At 41.6% G+C, this 19,027-nt stretch overlaps 2 protein-coding genes across 5 annotated transcripts in view; both read right to left on the bottom strand.

Moving 5' to 3' along the window:
• Nucleotides 1-11,347, bottom strand: part of csnk1g2b (casein kinase 1, gamma 2b) — a 42,287-nt gene extending 30,940 nt beyond the window's left edge. The window contains exons 1-2 of one of the 4 annotated variants that reach the window (XM_024421515.2): nucleotides 11,088-11,347; nucleotides 7,579-8,356 (exon numbers count right to left, since the gene is read on the bottom strand). In XM_024421515.2, the coding sequence (XP_024277283.2) occupies nucleotides 7,579-7,806 (228 nt within the window). In that variant the 5' untranslated portion in view covers nucleotides 7,807-8,356; nucleotides 11,088-11,347. The other 3 variants (XM_042322135.1, XM_024421514.2, XM_042322134.1) reach the window with 3 other exon arrangements.
• Nucleotides 11,348-12,167: 820 nt separating this feature from the next.
• LOC112251807 (diencephalon/mesencephalon homeobox protein 1-B-like) lies at nucleotides 12,168-15,739 on the bottom strand. The gene is made up of 4 exons (XM_024422746.2): nucleotides 15,571-15,739; nucleotides 15,013-15,185; nucleotides 14,612-14,787; nucleotides 12,168-13,065 (listed from the first exon to the last, which is right to left on the bottom strand). The coding sequence occupies exons 2-4, from the start codon at nucleotides 15,176-15,178 to the stop codon at nucleotides 12,607-12,609; spliced, it is 801 nt and encodes a 266-aa protein (XP_024278514.1). The 5' UTR covers nucleotides 15,179-15,185; nucleotides 15,571-15,739; the 3' UTR covers nucleotides 12,168-12,606.
• Nucleotides 15,740-19,027: the final 3,288 nt, after the last annotated feature.

Genomic DNA, 19,027 nt, shown 5'->3' with positions numbered 1-19,027 from the left:
GTTTCCATTGATCATCCTTGAGATGTTTCTACAACTTGGAATGCACCTGTGGTAAATTCAATTAATTGGACAGGTACACACACCTGTCTATATATAAGGTCCCACAGTTGACAGTGCATGTCAGAGCAAAAACCAAGCCATGAGGTCGAAGGAATTCTCCGTAGAGCTCCGAGACAGGATTGTGTCGAGGCACAAATCTGGAGAAGGGTACCAAAACATTTCTGCAACATTTATTGGGGCCCTTCAGAGTGGCCTACATCATTCTAAAATGGTAGAAGTTTGGAACCACCAAGACTCGTCAGGGTTCTTGGTCAGGGAGGTGACCAAGAACCCGATAACTCTGACAGAACTCTAGAGTTCCTCTGTGGAGATAGGAGAACCTTTCAGAAGGACAACCATCACTCCACCAAATCAGGCCTTTATGGTAGAGGTCAGACGGACACCACTCCTCAGTAAAAGGTACATACATGACAGCCCGCTTGGAGTTTGCCAAAAAGCACCTAAAGGACTCTCAAACCATGAAAAACATTGTTTTCATCCTACGGTGAAGCATGGTGGTGGCAGCCCCGGCTAAAGCCCGGACTTGAACACGATGAAACATCTCTGGAGACCTGAAAATAGCTGTGCAGCGACGCTCCCCATCCAACCTGACAGAACTTGAGAGGATCTGCAGAGAAGAAATGGGAGAAACTTCCCAAATACAGGTGTGCCAAGCTTGTAGCGTCATACCCAAGAAGATTTGAGGCTGTAATATCTGCCCGAGGTGCTTCAAAAGTACTGAGTAGAGTCTGAATACTTTTGTAAATATGATTTTCAAAATATTATGGGGTATTCTGTGTAGATTAATGAGGGAAAATGTCATCAATTTTAGAATAAGGCTGTAATGTAACAAAATGTGGAAAAAGTCAAGGGGTTATCAGATCAAAAGTTGGGGGGACAAAAAGCAATCATCAAATCAAATTGTATTTTGTCACATGGTATAGACTAACAGTGAAATGCTTACTTATGGGACCTTTTCCAACAATGCAGAGTAAAAACAATGACAAATACACAGTGAATAACAAATAATGAGTAAAAATAACATGGCTATACACAGGGTGTACCAATACCGAGTCGATGTTCAAAAAACAGTATTGCCTGTATGGGTAGAGTCCAGTGTGTGTGCATAGAGTCAGTGCAAAGGAGTTGGTGGAAAAAAAGAAAATAGATCAACACAGGTTGTCCGGGTAGCCATTTGATTAGATATTTAGCCGTCTTGTTTAGCAGCTTTAACCCTAGGGGGTAGAAGCTGTTCAAGGTCCTGTTGGTTCTAGACTTGGTGCAATGATACCGTTTGCCGTGTGGTCGCAGAGAAAACAGTCTATGACTTGGGTGGCTGGAGTCTGACAATTGTTTTAGGCCTTCCTCTGACACTGCCTGGTAGAGATTCTGGATGGCAGGGAGCTCGGGCCCAGTGATGTCCTCACCAACCTCTGTAGCACCACGTGGTCAGGTCCCTTGCAGTTGCCGTATCAAGCTGTGATGCAGCCAGTCAAGACACTCAATGGTGGAGTGGTATAACAGAATCTGAGGGCCCATGCTAAATCTTTTCAGCCTCCTGTGGGGGAAGAGGCGCTGTCGTGCCTTCTTCACAACTGTGTGGGTGTGTGTGTGGACCATGTTAATTCTCTTATTGATGTGGACGCAGAAGGAACTTGAAGCTCTTGACCTGCTCTACTACAACCCCATCGATGTGGATAGGGGTGTGCTCGCCTATCCAGTTCCTGTAGTCCACAATCAGCTCCTTTGTCTTGCTGACGTTGAGGGGAGAGGTTGTTGTCCTGGCACCACACTGCCAGGTCTCGGACCTCCTCGCTATAGGCTGCCTCATCGTCTGTGATCAGTCCTATCACAGTCATGTCGTCAGCAAACTTGATGATGGTGTTGGAGTCTTACGCAGCCACGCAGCTGTGGGTGAACAGGGAGTACAGGAGGAGACTAAGCACACACCCCAGAGGGGCTCCCATGTTGAAGATCAGCGTGGTGGATGTCTTGCCTACCCTCACCACCTGGGGGCGGCACATCAGGAATTACAGCATCCAGTTGCAGAGGGTTCGGTCCCAGGGTTCTGAACTTGGAGGGGACAGTGGTGTAGAATGCTGCGCTGTAGTCAATGAACAGCATTCTTACATACTGTAGGTATTCCTTTTGTCCAGGTGGGTAAGGGCAGTGTGGAGTGCAATAGATATTGCGTCGTCTGTGGATCTGTTGCGGCGAAATGGGAATTGTAGTGGGTCCAGGGGTGATGGTGTTGATGTGAGCCATGACCAGCCTTTCAAAGTATTTCATGGCTATAGCGTTTCTTGGCGTTCTTGGGCATGGAGACTATAGTGGTCTCCTTGAAACAAGTTGGTATTACAGACCGGGTTTATTGTTACAAAGTGGGATTCAAATGGATTTAATTGTCAACAATCTACTGCAAAATACTATAATGTCAAGGAGGAAGATTTTAGATAAGTTGTATAAGTATTCCACCCTTAAATTAGTTAAGGAGTAACATTTGGCTTAACAAATCAAATAATAAGTTACATGGACTGACTGTGTGAAATAGGGGTTGACATGAGTTGATTGACTAATACTTCCACTGTCCTCCATACATCCATCTGTAAGGTCCCTCAGTCAAGTATTGCATTTCAAGCACAGATTCAACTACCAAGACAAGGGAGCATTTCAAAAGCCTCAAAGAAGGGTAGTGATTGGTAGATGGGTATTAATAACAAATCAGATATTGAATATTTATTTAAGCAAGATATTTACTTAAGCATAGTATTTATTTGGGGCGACAGCCTAGTGGTTAGAGTTGGGCCAGTAACCGAAAGGTTGCTAGATCAAATCCCCGAGCTGACAAGGTAAAAATCTGTCATTCTGCCCCTGAACAAGGCAGTTAACCCACTGTTCCTAGGCCGTCATTGTAAATAAGAATTTGTTCTTAACGGACTTGCCTAGTTAAATAAAAGGTTTTTAAAAAATGTATTTATTAAAAGTCGAGTTAATTATGCTGTGGATTATACAGTCTAAAAACATTAAGGACACCTGCTCTTTCCATGACAGACTGACCAGGTAAAAACTTTGATCCCTTATTGATGTCACCTGTTAAATCCACTTCAATCAGTGTAGATGAAGGGAGAGACAGGTTCAAGAAGTATTTTTAAACCTTGAGACATGGATTGTGTGTGTGCCAGTCAGAGTGTGAATGGCCAAGAAAAAAGTTCCTTTGAATGGGGGTATAGTAGCAGGTGCCAGGTGCACCAGTTTGTGTCAAGAACTGCAACACTGCTGGGTTTTTCACACCCCGCAGTTTCCCATATATCTCAAGAATGATTCACCACCCAAAGGACATTCAGATAACTTTACACAACTGTGGGAAGCATTGGAATCAACATGGGCCAGCATCCCTTTGGAATGCTTGACACCTTGTAGAGTCTTTGCCCCAACGAACTGAGGCTGTTCTGAGGGCAAAAGGAAGGGGGGTGCAACTTAATTAGGAAGGCGGTCCTAATGTTTGGTATACTCAATGGATAAGGGCAGTTTGTGGGACAGGTAACAGATAAAAAATGACTGATGCTGTTGAAAAGCAGTTCTTGAGGAGAAACGACCACATCAGATATCCAAGGAAAACAAGGCTTGGACGGCTGCAGGTCAAGTTGTCTAGTCCGTGTCCTTTTCTGGACAACAGGGGGAGGAGGTACCATTTCATAGAGCCTGTGCTGGCAGATTAAAGGGTGTAACATTAATACAACGCATGAGCTTATATAAAAAATTAAAAAATTGAGTTGTATGTTTATTCTGTTACTCAGTAGGTGATTTATTTAAAATATGAAATATTATCAGTCATTAATGATCTAGAAAGAAATGACTAAAACATACATTTGAAATGGAGTGCAGTGTCATTTGTCTGGTCTCTTTTGGGACCCTGTCACATCCATTACAACATTTCCCTTTAGCCTTATTATGAAAGAGCAAATACTTCTATAAATTGATGAGGTCTACCAATGAAAATAAATTATCAAAAAAATAAATAAATCTAAATTATAACTATTCAAGATACTGGCAATTTCTTGTTTGAGGTACACTGCATTTTCAGATGACAAAAGTTTGGTGAAGAAATGTTTAATATATAAACACATATTTTGCACAGCTTCACATCCATAACGGTCAACTTCGTTAAAGTATATGACCATTTTTATATTTTCATCATTGTTGTTCAGGTGTGAATCAAAGCCTTACTTTCAAAGTGGCTATTAACATTTTAACCTAAGACTTAACAATTCAGACATTTGCTGATGTGTCCATTCTCCCAAAAATGCCTGTCCATTTCCGTCACATCCATAACGCAGTTGTTGTTGCGTTACTTCAAAGTGGTATAAGTTAGAATTGTCTACACTTCCCCTATAGGGTTCTACAAATATACAGTGCATTCAGAAAGTATTCAGACCCCTTCTATATCTCACATTTTGTTAAGTGACAATCTTATTCTCAAATTGATTAAATAAAAACATTTCCTCAATCTACACACAATACCCCATAATGACAAAGCAAAAACAGGTTTAGACATCTTTGCAAATAAAACAGAAATAGCTTATTTACACAAGTATTCAGACCCTCTGCTATGAGACTCGTGTTCATCCTGTGTCTATTGATCATCCTTGAGATGTTTCTACAACTTGATTGGACTCCACCTGTGGTAAATTCAATTAATTGGACATGCTTTGGAAAGGCACACACCTGTCTACATAAAAGGTCCCACAGTTGACAGTGCATGTCAGAGCAAAAACCAAGCCATGATGTCGAAGGAATTGTCAGTAGTGCGCCGAGGCAGGATTGTAGTTGTAGCATCATGCTGTGGGGATGTTTTTCAGCAGCAGAGACTGGGAGACTAGTTAGGATTGAGGGAAAGATGAACGGAGCAAAGTACAAAGAGATCCTTGATGAAAACCTGCTCCAGAGCACTCAGGACCTCATACTGGAGCAAAGATTCACCTTCCAACAGGACAACAAGCCTAAGTACACAGGCAACGCAGGAGTGGTTTCGGGACAAGTCTCTGAACGTCCTTGTGTGGCCCAGCAAGAGCACGGACTTGAACCCGATCGAACATCTCTGGAGACGTGATAATAACTGTGCACTCCCCATCCAACCAGCCATCTTTCTAGATCTGCAGAGAAAGGGAGAAACTCCCCAAATACAGGGTTGCCAAGCTTATAGAGCCATACTCAAGGCTGCAATCGCTGCCAAAGGTGCTTCAACAAAGTACTGAGTAAAGGGTCTGAATACTTATGTAAATGTGATAGTTATTTTTAATACATTTGCTAAAAATTCTAAACCCATTTTTGCTTTGTCATTATGGGTTGTTGTGTGTAGATTGAGGGGGGGGGAACAATTTAATCAATTTTAGAATAAGCTGTAACATAGTGGTCTGAATACTTTCCGAATGCACTGTACACATTAACATTTATGCCTTATAAGTCAATTTTGTGAGACATTGTGTGTGCAAATGTCATATCCGTAATGCTGAAATTGCCCTTACTCATTGTTAGGAAGAATGATGGTTTAAAAACCAAATTATTTTATGAATCCCATAAATTAAAATGTAGGTACAATCAACTAGCTTAATTTCTCATATCAAATTATATTTCAAAATGTTTCAGGAATGCTAATCTTATCGGTTTCTAACTACAGAAATCAGAAATGATTTTAGCACAATCTGAGATGGTGGGTGTCGAAATCCTATTTCCTTGTGCATGAGGGGGAAGAACCCACGTTTGAGTGACCAGGGAGGGGAACGCACAAACATGTGGACAGCTGCACTAGACTGGAGGTCAGCCAGGGGAGCGAAAGCAAAACACGCCACTCATGCCCAAACTTAGGTCAGAGGAGTTCACATGTGTCCTCTCCTCTGAGGCTTTGACCCAAGTCAAACCAGCAGCACATAAAAGCCTAAAGTTCCCTGGAGAAAAACAATCTTGCGGGCAGCAATGCCCAGTAACAGTTCAGTAATGCCATTATCTGTTGCCTGGCTGAACAGGTCCATGTTGCTTGCTAGCTGGTGAGATCAATCAACAGGGCACACTGCCATTGCCCTAATTAGGAAAGGTGAGAGTAGCTAGCTAGTAACTACCACCATTGAAACAAATTATTTGGTTCACTTCAAATGTACTCATGGAGCAACAGTGGCACAATATCCAGCGATGTTACGGAAATAATGCCAGAGCCGGATATAAAATGGACATGATGAGGATAAAAATACCCAAAACAGATGGAACGTTTCAGACAGAGAGGAGAAGCAGCGCAGTGGAGGATTTCAGTAAAAGCGATTAAATTACAGAGCTAACCTCGGCTTTCAGTGCGGTTAGCAAAGCCTTCAATATGTGTCTAGTCAGAGATAATGACCTCCCTGGGAGATACAAATGTAAAGATAATCATACACGGTCCAGCGTGGCTGTGTAGGTGTTGACGCCAAGCCCACACTCGAGTGCAGCGTTCAGACGCCATTTATGACAAACAACCTCTCTTGTAGGGTGCAGAGTTACACCAAGGCCTTTCTCCAAGAGACCCCATTAAAACATATGGATATACCAGCGTTTACGGTGACATTCAGGCTTCTACATGACTGGAGGAAAACAGAAACTTAAAATGTTGCAGAAGAAGCTCAATTTCTGGCTGGCTTCCCTTTACCAATCAGAAAATAAATGGGTCTTGCCATTTCATGTGGTTTCCCAGACCCACGCTCTGTATATTGCAGAGGAAGCTCAATTTCTGGCCTGGCCTCCCTTCACCAATCAGAAAATAAATGGGTCTTGCCTTTTCATGTGGTGTCCCAGACCCAATCTCTGCAGGCTGCAGAATTAAAATCTTGACTTGCAACCTCGGAGCCCCCTAAGCTGGTTTACTCTGAGATTCCATTTCACCTTTGAGCTAAAAGGTAAGAACCCTACTGTGTGTGTGTACATGCATGCACACATCACCATGAGACAGTACTGTAGTGGACATGTTCTCATAGTGATATCGTGCAACAATTCCCTTACCTCCCTCAAAGAGTTCTAGTGGGCGTTTCTCTGGCGTGTATATCATGACCTGGGAAGTTAATTATTCTTCCTTCTCTTTAATATAATACAAATTGAGCATGGTTGACTCATTAACAGTGCATGGGACCAAGCTACAGATAAGTAAATATTTGCCTGTGGGGGAAAGAGACATAGTCAGCACTAAAATGTTTCCTGTCTCTTAAAGGTCAACAAGTCATCAGGGGTGGGGTGTTCTGCTGCTGTAAGGAAACTGGATTCAATTACCTTGGCCAAACTACAGTAACACAAATCTAATAACATACAAAAAAAATGAATGTCACAATGCAGCAAACCAATGGCAAGCTGCACTAGTTGTAGTGAAGTAGTGTAGAGGAATGTTAGATTGAAGGGGATGGCAAAATATAGACCTACAGGATGTCATTTGAAAAAGACAGTGGTGAGGATGATTAATGTAGGAGTGCATCCAAACAGAAACACACCACAGCAATGCCGTTTAGTCAAACATGTTGGCCTTACCAATTTGATGGCCACATATTCATTGGTGTAGAGGTTCTTCCCCAGACGCAGCTCTCCAAAATTGCCACAGCCAATCTTTTTTCCGACACGGAAGTTCGGGCCAACCATAAGAACCCCAGAGTTGGTCCCTGTACCCCGGCCCCCATGTCCAGTCCTGCTGCCAGCTGCCTTAGACATCTTTTTCCCTTCCTCTGTCTCTCCTTTACTCCCTTTCTTGTCAAAATCCATAAGCTTGTGATACCCTGGCCTCTCCACGATTACTCTCCGGCCATGCAAATCACAGAGGGGCCAAAACAACCAGGACTCTTAAGGGAGGGGGAAGGTGATACAAAGACAGAGGAAAGGTGTTGTATAGAAATATGCAGTGTATTAAAAGCCACTTCCACAGGGGTAAAACTGCAACCAAAACACACAGTATGTCTATCTGCCAATGTTGTACCGCGTGCTGTCCCCTTCTTGTTTATGGTAGTCGACTCCTTTCTTCTCTGTTTGTCCAACTCCTGTCTCAGAGTAGCATGTCCCGGCCTGAAGTGGGCAGGTTGTGCTAGCATGCACCCACGCACACACAAACACAACAAGCACTTGGAATCCCAGCTACTGGATCCACAACGCAGCTTGGCAACTTTCCCCGGAGCCCCTCATTGCATCCTTCTGGTCAGTCTTTGGTAATACAGCAGACATTCTTCATGTTCCAGTGCCACGGCGGAAGGGGCAATGGTGGAGGCAGAGTCAACAATGATGATGAGATACTGCAGTAGAGTTTTGTTAAGTTGGATATCTGAAAAACACAAAAAAAACTGAATTAGCCCTTAGGTGTAACAATCCATTACAGAACATCTTGCCAAATACACATTTGCAGTGGTCAGATATCAATGACATGTATTTTCTAATTGCAAGCCTTAAAATGCAGCAATCTGCATGCAACAATAGTCGGAGATAGAATTTTATAAAGCCTAGTATGTTACTGGTAATTCATACATTTCTAGCCTGTAGTAGAAATGTGATCCATTTTCTGAGTGGTACATGCAGTGAATTCAATAAAGCAATCAATACGGGTGGAAACATCACATACTAGACTGAGTGTTGTGATGAGAACAATGCACCTCTTTCCAGGACGTATCATTTTGAATGTCCAAAAACCAACACTATAGGGCTATGGCTTTGGACAAATGGTGTTCCTTGACTATTAGCTGTAAAGACTATCAAACATGACTGAGTCACAGGATGGTAAAATTTGACATATTCAACTGGAGTGTGCTACATAGCCTATGCCTTGGCACACTCATCAATATATCAGTTTTCACTGGTAGTGTGATTTGACAGCCTTTGAATAGTTAATAGCATACATGGAGGTTTCTGTATAACCCTGAGGCCCAGCTTTCCTCCCTCTCCTTCCCTTGGGAACTGTGATGTTGCTGATACTCATGGAGAGCAGGTAATGCCAGCAATATCAGCAGGCAGCTATGCTTTCCTCAGGAAATGCACTTAAACTGATCAATGACTGCCAAAATGCCTCTCCATCCTGATAGCCTGGAAAACTGATTCACATCAGAGTTAAGGGGATACATTGAAATGGAGAGGGCAAGCCAAAGGGCTTACATACATACATATATATATATATATCCATGTTCATCATTGAAATAGCATGTAAAGAAAGCAGTAAAACACAGCATTAAGCAATTTAACTTGCCCAATACCCAGTGCAAGCTTTATGCAGTAGTAGAATAAATGAATTTACATGAGTAGAATAAATGTAGGAATGTGTGTGTGCGCCTTCACCTGCGCAAAGACAAACAGAAGCATGTGTTCAGAGTAGTTAAGGTCAATTATTAAAAATCACTGTATCCTCTATGTAGTTGGACAAGTCTTGGTCATTAAAAAGGTCAATCAATTAAATGGAAACCCCATTACTTGCTAAATGTATCCCCCACCACAAATTATGAAATTGTGAGAGGACTGAATACATGCTACTTCCATCTCAGTAATGTAAACAAAGTGGGGTAGCAAGTGCGGCTGGTTTTAATAGGAAAAACATATTTAAAACCGGACAGTAAAAATAAAAGAATTTGAGTCAGTGTGCTGATACATCTATCTATCTATCTATCTATCTATTCCAACCGACTGTTTAACTGAGAAATTGAAAAGCCACAGAAACAGAACTTAACACTACAGTTGACTGACTAGGGACAAATTAAACAGTTGAATATTATTGTCACATTTTTTTTTAAGTGGCATAAATTGCCAACGTGGTTATGAGTGTAACCACCGCCTTTCATACATAAATTAGCCAGCATGTGTTTACAATATAGTCATCATTCAAGCAATATAAAGATACAAACTAGCTATGGATAATATAGGCTATATGAACCACTGCATTTAATCCTATTTGGTAGCCAATTTGACACTGAAGAAACAATAAATGCCTGGTCAAATGTTTGCGCGACTAATTTTCACGATATGTTGTGTTAGCTAGCTAGCTATTTGCCTTAGTAACCTGCTATATTCTCTTTCCAAATAGTTGAGTCCTAACAGTAACAGACAAACGAAACAATAACCTACAGTAAATTAGTTAACAAGCAAGATTAGTGACAAAATATAAAGCTAGCTTATGTGATGAAGGCAACTCCACTGTTTAATGAAGGCCTCACATCGAGCTAGCTCGCTAATTTAGCTAGCTCATTCTCTTCCTCTCGCAGTCGCTAGCTACCGAGTTATCTAGTCTGATTCTATGGCAGTTGCTGTCAGTTGTGTGGCCCATTTAGGAAAGGTAGCTTAACCTGGTACCCGTACGAAGAGGACAATGCTTGTGATCTGTCTGTAGTTTCCATATTTTTCTACTTGTCAACTCCGTAAATACTCCGCAGAAGTTAAAGAAACGGGTGTCTGAAAATGTTGATCAAATCGTTACAGACTTGCAAGCTAGATAACGAACGTTAGCTACCCGTAGTGTCCGTAGTGCTACCTAGCTAACGTTAGCGAACTAGCTACTAGTACTAGCGTGCTGAGGTGAGGTAGCTGACATGTAATTGGAAGTGGCCAATACTGATACATTATCACCAGCTTGTTTTCTTGTCAAACTATTCAAATTGATGATTAGTTAGCTACTCATCGAACATATCCTGGCCTACTAGCTACTTGTTCCCAAAACACACTGATCAGTCACGAACTAGCTAACGCCGAGTAGAACAAGCTAAAACTGCATAGAACATAAAATATTCATTGCCATAACCTTAATTACACATTCATCAAGACAAACCTTTATAATATTGCAAACACATTATATGAAGTACTTAAAAGCGAATTAACAAAGTGCATTTCACCTAAATTAGCTGCGTTTGTTTTCTGTTCCCAAACATAACATCAGTGGGCAACTCCTTAATCCCCACAACATAAATCCAGTTTGTAGCTAGCTCTTTCCTTAGCTAGGTCGTTAATTTACGGCGAAATGCGATTGCCTTCGGAAAAAGCTCCCCCACTTAACCATGTATCATCGAAGAAACGTATTTTACCTGTCAACGTGTATTTTCAAAGTGGACGTATCAACATGGCCATGTATTTACGATATTTTATCTCTTCTCCCTCGCTAGGTCTTGCTGTCTCTTTAAGTCTCCCAGCCGATAAGCAAGCATTCAGCGTCATCTTTACTCCTACTGTTATCCTTGCGCTGGTAAACTAGCGCACCTTGCTTGAAGAATAGGACCAAAATCCATACAGCTCAATAACCCATGAAAATAGTCGAGTGTGGATGCTGTGGCTCAGTTTCCAGCTATACAATTTATGAAACACAAATTCTGAGCTTTTGTGAACTACTGGACCGTCATCTGGTAAAGCATAGCAAAATCATGAAACATCAAGAGCATTTGTTTGTCTAACTTTGGTGTCTTGAAGGGGCTATATAACCCACTAGACACAAGTAAGTGGCATGTCCTACTGATTTACACAGCATGAGAATTTGGTCAAATCTACCCTCCTCTGCCATGACCCTTATTTCAATATTTTATTGTGCTTTTGACTAGTATATTAGTTCAATCTAACAATCTTCAATTTGAAGCTCTATAGTTGATGTGTGCTGTAGGCCTAAAACCACCATCTGCTACCTCTCGTCACCTGGTTGGGCAATCTGGTCACCTGGTTGGGCAAATAAGCCAGGCTTATTGGCTGTTCTGACACAGGGGTATCTGGTTGGCTTTCCATCCCTGCAAAGAATCTGTTGGAGCACATACCAGTCATTTACCCTCTGTTCTAAGACCTTGACCTCCCATTGCTTGAGTTGTTGCCTTCTTCTGCCCCAGACCAGAGACCCAAACTCATCTGGGTTATTCTTTTTCTATTTGCAAACAGATACAAATGGAAACTAAAAAGACATTCAAAATAATTATATTCACACAGAGTTAAATTATGATTTTATTGTGTATTACCATGAAATTAATGTAGGATAGGCCTAAAGTTTCACTGGGGCGGCAGGTAGCCTAGTGGTTAGAGCATTGAGCCAGTAACTGAAAAGTTGCTGGATTGAATCCCAGAGCTGACAAGGTAAAAAATCTGTTGTTCTGCCCCTGAACAAGGCAGTCAACAAACTTTTCCCTGGTAGGCTGTCATTGTAAATAAGACTTTGTTCTTAACTGACTTGCCTAGTTAAATATATATTTTAAATCATACCTTGAGACATTACAGAAAATTGTCTTGAACAAATGAATATATGATGTGAAAAAAGTGCCCGAAATCACATCTCAATTCTCTATTCTCCTAAGTGCTTGTCATAAGTGAGTAAAAACTGACTGTAACATCTCTATGCAAATGAAGTATGTACCAATCCACTCCTGATTGCGATCCTGAATGCTCACAACATACCTTGAGTGTTTCTTAATCAATCGAATCATCTACAGACATAATCACTTGTCAGAGGTCCTTCACACATACATACAGTATGTACAGTGTCAAAGTATACAATCAGTAGTTTATGTGTCCGTATTGATACTAGTGCACCAGTGTACCAGTCCCTCTTTGCCATTACACACTGCAGAGAAGTTATAGACCCAAATTGGGGTGGGGTACAGCTTTACTGGGAAAGAAAGTCTGAAGGGAAAGGCTGCAGTTTTTACCAACCGGTGGGGCAACTCCTAAGGCCGGGCGGTGTTGCTGTAGAATGGGCCAGAATTTGGGGGTGAAATGTAGGCCAGCTGACAACATCCCTAAAGCATGATGATGTGGAAGGTGGTTCCGCTCTCCATACACAAAGGGAAAAACGGGAGGATAATGTAATCTTGTGTGGACCTGAGTTGCAATGGCGTCTCCAGGACAAGAAATGGTAGGAGCATCACTGACTTCCCAGAGAGGAGCGAATTTGCTTTGTGTTTTGGAGTCCTTAGTAGTGCTCTCTTCCCCTCCTGCCTTGGTCTGATGTGGTTCCTCCAGGCTTTGCTCTCTGCGAAGAGGGGAGCATCGCTGTCCCTTACGAAGCTTTGCTCTTCTGTTCTTGAACCACACCTGGAGGAGCATATTATTTAGTTATTGGTGAAGGGTTGAAGTGTTTATGAAGCTTTTAAAAAGTAACATCTAAAAGCACTACAGCTTTTATATACACTTCCTTTCAGGAAAGTATTCAGACCCCTTGACTTTTTCCACATTTTGTTACGTTACAGCCTTATTCTAAAATCTATTCAATTGTTTACCCCCTCCTAACACAATACCCCATAATGACTAAGCACATTTTTGCTAATTTATAACAAAAAAAATAACAATATCACATTTACATAAGTACTCAGACTCTTTACTCTGTACTTTGTTGAAGCACCTTTAATAGCAATGAAAGCATCTTGGGTGTGACGCTACAAGCTTGGCACACCTGTATTTGGGGAGTTTCTCCCATTCCTCTCTGCAGATCCTCTCAAGCTCTGTCAGGTTGGATGGGGAGAGTTGTGCACAGCTATTTTCAGTTCTCGCCATCCCCACAGCATAATGCTGCCACCACTATACTTCATCGTAGGGATGGTGCCAGGTTTCCTCCAGACGTGACACTTGGCATTCAGGCCAAAGAGTTCAATCTTGGTTTCATCAGACCAGAAAATCTTGTTTCTCATGGTCTGAGAGTCTTTATGTGCCTTTTGGCCAACTCCAACCGGGTTGTCATGTGCCTTTTACTGAGGAGTGGCTTCCGTCTGGCCACTCTACCATAAAGGCCTGATTGGTGGCGTATTGCAGAGACGGTTGTCCTTCTGGAAGGTTCTCTCATCAACACAGAGGAGCTCTGGTAGCTCTGGTCAGAGTGACCATCGGGTCCTTGGTCACCTCCCTGACCAAGGCCCTTCTCCTCCGATTGCTCAGTTTGGCCGGGCGGCCAGCTCTTGGAAGAGGCTTGGTGGTTCCAAACTTTTTCCATTTAAGAATGATGGAGGCCACTGTGTTCTTGGGGACCTTCAATACTACAGAAATGTTTTGGTACCATTCCCCAGATCTGTGCCTCAACACAATCCTGTCTCGGAGCTCTACGGACAATTCCTTCAACCTCATGGCTTGGTGTTTGCTCTGTCATGCACTGTCAACTGCGAGACCTTATATAGACAGGTGTGTGCCTTTTCAAATCATGTCCAATCAATTGAATTTACCAGAGGTGGACTCCAATCAAGTTGATGAAACATCTCAAGGATGATCAATGGAAACAGGATGCACCAGAGTTCAATTTCAAGTCTCATAGCAAAGGGTGTGAAGAGTTATGTAAATAAGGTATTTCTGTTTTTTATTTTCAATACATTTTCAAAAATGTCAAAACACCTGTTTTTGCTTTGTCATTATGGGGTATTGTGTGTAGATTGCTGAGAAATATTAATAAATAATAATAATACAAATATTTAATCAATTTTCGAATAAGGCTGTAACATAACAAAATGTGGAAAAATTCAAGGGGTCTGAATACTTTTCCCGAAGGCACTGTATATTACAAGAATAACATTAGTAAAAGCAGCAGTTCAAATAAATATTATGAATGAATGAATGCACACAGGCTGGTCCTTTTTGAAGAGCGACCTTTACTGACCTGAATGCGAGCTTCAGGCAAGTTGATGCAGACAGCCAGTCTTTCTCTCATGCTTACATCAGGGTACTGGGTCTGTTGGAAGGCTTTCTCTAGAGCCTGTAGCTGGGACACAGTGAAGGCTGTGCGGCTCCGACGTTGCTTTTGCTGGTTCCCATAACGGGCCTCCAGGATCAACTCTGTGGGGACAGAGGAAAAGCCACAACAAGATTAGTGGTGAAACAGCCAACCAGTTGGCATTTCAGATGTCGGGCTAAACGTGAAAATACCAGCATTTTGGCATCCTACAAATGTTTTTTAATGTTTTTTCGTGTGTGTGTGAAAAATGTTGCCATCTGCATTTGTTTGATTGCATGCATCGATTGCAGACACTGTCATAAATTAAAGTAGTCTAGTCTAAATACCGGCAAGTCTTTCAGCAACAGAGAACGTGTTAATCGAGGAGGGATTGGCCAATGAATAAACCTGGTACTGGTCTGCCATCTGGTGGTGGTCGAAACAGGCGGAGTTGAAGCTGTGTAGAGGATAGACTCCACTGTTGGATCCCCCGCAGAAATTCAAAGCATTCATAGCGCCCCTAAATTAATATAGACAAAATAACCGTTTTTATTTGATTGGCCTTACACCATAATAACTAAGCATACAATGTCGCCTATATAGTTTGTAAATGAAGGACGCTTGCACTGTGCAAAATTGCACGGTGCAATTTTGATTTACAGTTTAAACTCACTTCAAAAATTAAAAAATACAGGACAAACGGTAAATATACATTTTCAACTTTCTTGATAATTCAAGGTAATTGAAAGTTATTCTTCTCTAAGCATAAACCATTGCCACTTGATTTAGTGGCAATCTGCTGCAGTAGACTACCAACATACAACTATCTTCAAAATACAGATCAGACAAAAAAATATATTCCAGTGATGAAGTGTGTAAAAGTTCCAGTATTTTTTTTATTTTACCTGAAAAGCTCACAAAACAGCAGAAATGTAATCGATTCTCGTGCGCTTTAGAGGCAAAGAAGTCCACCTAAACAGTCCAATACTTTCGAAATGCAGGCCTTATCCTTCTACGCCACGGCATGGATCTAATTCTCCGAAAACCATTCTCACCCACCGACCCACGACTATTTAAGAAGCATTTACTCCAGCTCCCCTCAACCATTAGCCAATAGAAAGAAAGGTATTAGCCTGGATTAGGTGGGATGAGGGGAAAGAGGGGGGTCCAAGGGCTCAAGTTTTTGAAACTATTGAACTTGGGGAGATTTACGCAAAGGATCCCCCCACAATAAACGAGCGCTTCACTCCCTCCCATTAAAACAATTAAAACAATGTGGTCTGCTAATCTCTGAGGCAGCCCAGATTAAAATAACAGCCTTTGATTGTCCCCTGTTCTCAGCCTCCTTTCTCCTAAACTCCCTGCTTTGTCAATCTCTACTTGGAGGGGGTTTGCTTTGCGGTTTGTTTTGCTAACAGACTCAATATTTTGCCCATAAACTGTCAGCCTGTGAAACAAAATCTAGACATTGGCCATTAAGACCAATTTCCTAAGGTTCAACTAAACCAGATTCAAGATCTCTTCAAAGATAACTATTATCCCACCACAACAAGGAAAATAATTAAACAATTAAGTTTTCCATATTATTGTGCTTTGTCACATTGTTACACTCACATAATTAAAAACAACATGCAAATGTTTTATTCATAATTTGCATGTAGGTTAGATGGAGTGTTTTTTCAGTAGCACTTGCATAGAACTCGCAGCATTTATATTTGTTTCACAAATGCAGTATTGTGAAAGTAGGCTGTTGAATGCCACACCCTGAAAATCTTTCCAGCCTGCTCTCATAGACTAGACGTAACATAGTAAATGTAAATCTGGGACACTCAAATTAGTATGATATGGTTACGTTTGGTATGGTTAGATAACACAGAATCTTACTTAAGGCAAAAACAAAGGTAAGCTTGTTTGTCGAAGTCAATGGGTGAATCTCATCAGGGGCAACTTTAGCATTTTAGTTAATTAGCAACTTTGCAACTACTTACTACTTTTTAGCTACTTAAAATAAATAATAATAAGGACACTTCTAACCCTTATCCCAGTGCTTAATTTGAGCTGGATCCTGCCAGAACAGGATCCGGCATCTCTCAGATTTGACGTGGTTCGTTCCGGCACCTATTTGCCTGGATCCGGTTCCTCTGGCGGCATGATTTATTAATTGAAAACATTATTTTAAAAGCAACCAGAGTTAAATCAAGTTGCCTCCTCGTTATTTCTCCCGCCCCCTAGAAAAACAATCTCGTAAAAGTGCGGGGATTCTTCTGTGTAATCACCCTATCCTGACACACTGATTCCAGACCTGCTCTTCACTGTGTATCCACCGACATAGTGCTAGGAGCAGGTCCAATTTGGACGAAGGCTCAGTTCAAGAACAAGCAAACTTATAACCCCTGGCTTGTCATGCAAATTTCAATGCTGGGCTGTACAACATGCAAAAGGTAGGGAGCTTGGGTCTAGAAAAGACTGGTAGACAAGGCTCAAGAGGACACCCAGGTTATAGTTAACACTCAAAATGAAAAAATAGACACTACAGCCAGTGTTCAAAACAGCCTTACAAGGAGGCTAACCATCACAGCCACATTTCTTGCTTTGAGCAAGAAATTGACTGTCAGGATTTACATGGACTTGACATGGGGAAAGGCATTGGGGAAGGTTTTGTACTGTGAAGTTAATCTGAATATGTGCTTCATATTATCACATAGGCAGGAGGTCTATATATTCTCATATGAGTGTTCTGCTAAAAAACAGCTAATTTTCCTCTCTGCCCCATGGCAAAATGAGTAGAATTGCATAAAATTAGGGTACACACATATGGGTAAGCAGATCATCCCTGCTATAGACTATACGTATGGCAGGTGTTCTGCAGTGATGTTTAAAATGCTGCAAATTAATCAGCACCTTGGAGAGCGCTGTCTGTTTCACCAACATAGATAGTAGGATACTTGGGTGTCCACTCTGTCCTCTGTGCTGCTGCATTGTGTTTGTCACTTTCTCATGCGTTCCGGTATCACAGAGCCGCCTCGATAACCCCCTCTCGCTCTCGCTATGTGTTCAAATTAAGCACTGCCTTACCCTAACCTTAACCCTTTAACCTAACACCTAACCCTAACCTTAACCCTAATCCCTAGCCTACCTAACATTAGCCACCTAGCTAACTACTGTTAACTCCAACAAATTGGAATTTGTAACATATCATACGTGTACGAATTTCAATCCGTAATATCCTACAAATTGTAATTCGTAACATATTATACGAAATGGCGGACATCCACAAATGAATACATACAGTGCATTAGGAACGTATAGAGACCCCTTCACTTTTTCCGCATTTTGTTATATGAAAGTCTATTTCAAAAATTGATCAAATAAAACATTTTCCTCGTCAATCTACACACATTACATCCACAATGACAAAGCGAAAACAGGTTTTTAGGCATTTTTGCAAATGTATTACAAATAAAAAAACATAAATACCTAAATAAGTATTCAGACCCTTTGCTATGAGACTTGAAATTGAGGTCAGGTGCCTCCTGTTTCAGTTGATTATCCTTGAGATGTTTCTATAACTTCATTTGAGTCCACCTGTGGTAAATTCAATTGACTGGACATGATTTGGAAAGGCACACACCTGTTGTCACGCCCTGACCTTAGAGAGCCTTTTTATGTCTCTATTTGGTTTGGTCAGGGTGTGATTTGGGTGGGCATTCTATGTTCTGTTTTCTATGTTTTTGTATTTCTATGTTTTGGCCGGGTATGGTTCTCAATCAGGGACAGCTGTCTATCGTTGTCTCTGATTGGGAATCATACTTAGGCAGCCTTTTTCCCTTTTGTAATTTGTGGGAAGTTGTCTTTGTTAGGGGCCTTTGTAAACTTCACGTCATTTTTGTTATTTGTTATTGTTGTTTTTGTTATTTCTTGTTTTGTTGGCGCCATTTAAACAAATAAAAGAAAATAGGGTTCTGCACCTTGGTCTCATTCCAACGACGGCCGTGACACCTGTCTATATAAGATCCCACAGTTGACCGGGCCTGTCAGAGTAAAAACCAAGCCACGAGGTCGAAGGAATTATCCATAGAGCTCCGAGACATGATTGTGTGGGAACATATCTGGGGGGGAAGGGTACCAAAACATTTCTGCAACATTGAAGGTCCCCAAGAACACAGTGGCCTCCATCATTCTTAAATGGACAAATTTTGGAACCACCAAGACTCTTCCTAGAGCTGGTAGCCCTGCCAAACTGAGCAATCGGGAAGAAGGGCCTTGGTCAGGGAGGTGACCAAGAACCCGATGGCCACTCTGACAGAGCTCCAGAGTTCCTCTGTGGAGATAGGAGAACCTTCCAGAAGGACAACCATCTCT

Source organism: Oncorhynchus tshawytscha, linkage group LG05 (assembly GCF_018296145.1).
Source record: "Oncorhynchus tshawytscha isolate Ot180627B linkage group LG05, Otsh_v2.0, whole genome shotgun sequence".
Taxonomy (NCBI): domain Eukaryota; kingdom Metazoa; phylum Chordata; class Actinopteri; order Salmoniformes; family Salmonidae; genus Oncorhynchus; species Oncorhynchus tshawytscha.
This window is presented reverse-complemented; position numbering and strand designations above follow the sequence as displayed.

What these genes read in the sequence shown, in the direction of transcription:
- LOC112251807 (XM_024422746.2), bottom strand. Translation starts at nt 15,178, where the DNA reads ATGAATGCTTTGAATTTCTGCGGGGGATCCAACAGTGGAGTCTATCCT. An exon ending in TGTTGCTGAAAGACTTGCCG is followed by an intron (nt 14,788 to 15,012) that starts GTATTTAGACTA and finishes CTGTCCCCACAG; the next exon opens with AGTTGATCCTGGAGGCCCGT. An exon ending in TGCCTGAAGCTCGCATTCAG is followed by an intron (nt 13,066 to 14,611) that starts GTCAGTAAAGGT and finishes ATGCTCCTCCAG; the next exon opens with GTGTGGTTCAAGAACAGAAG.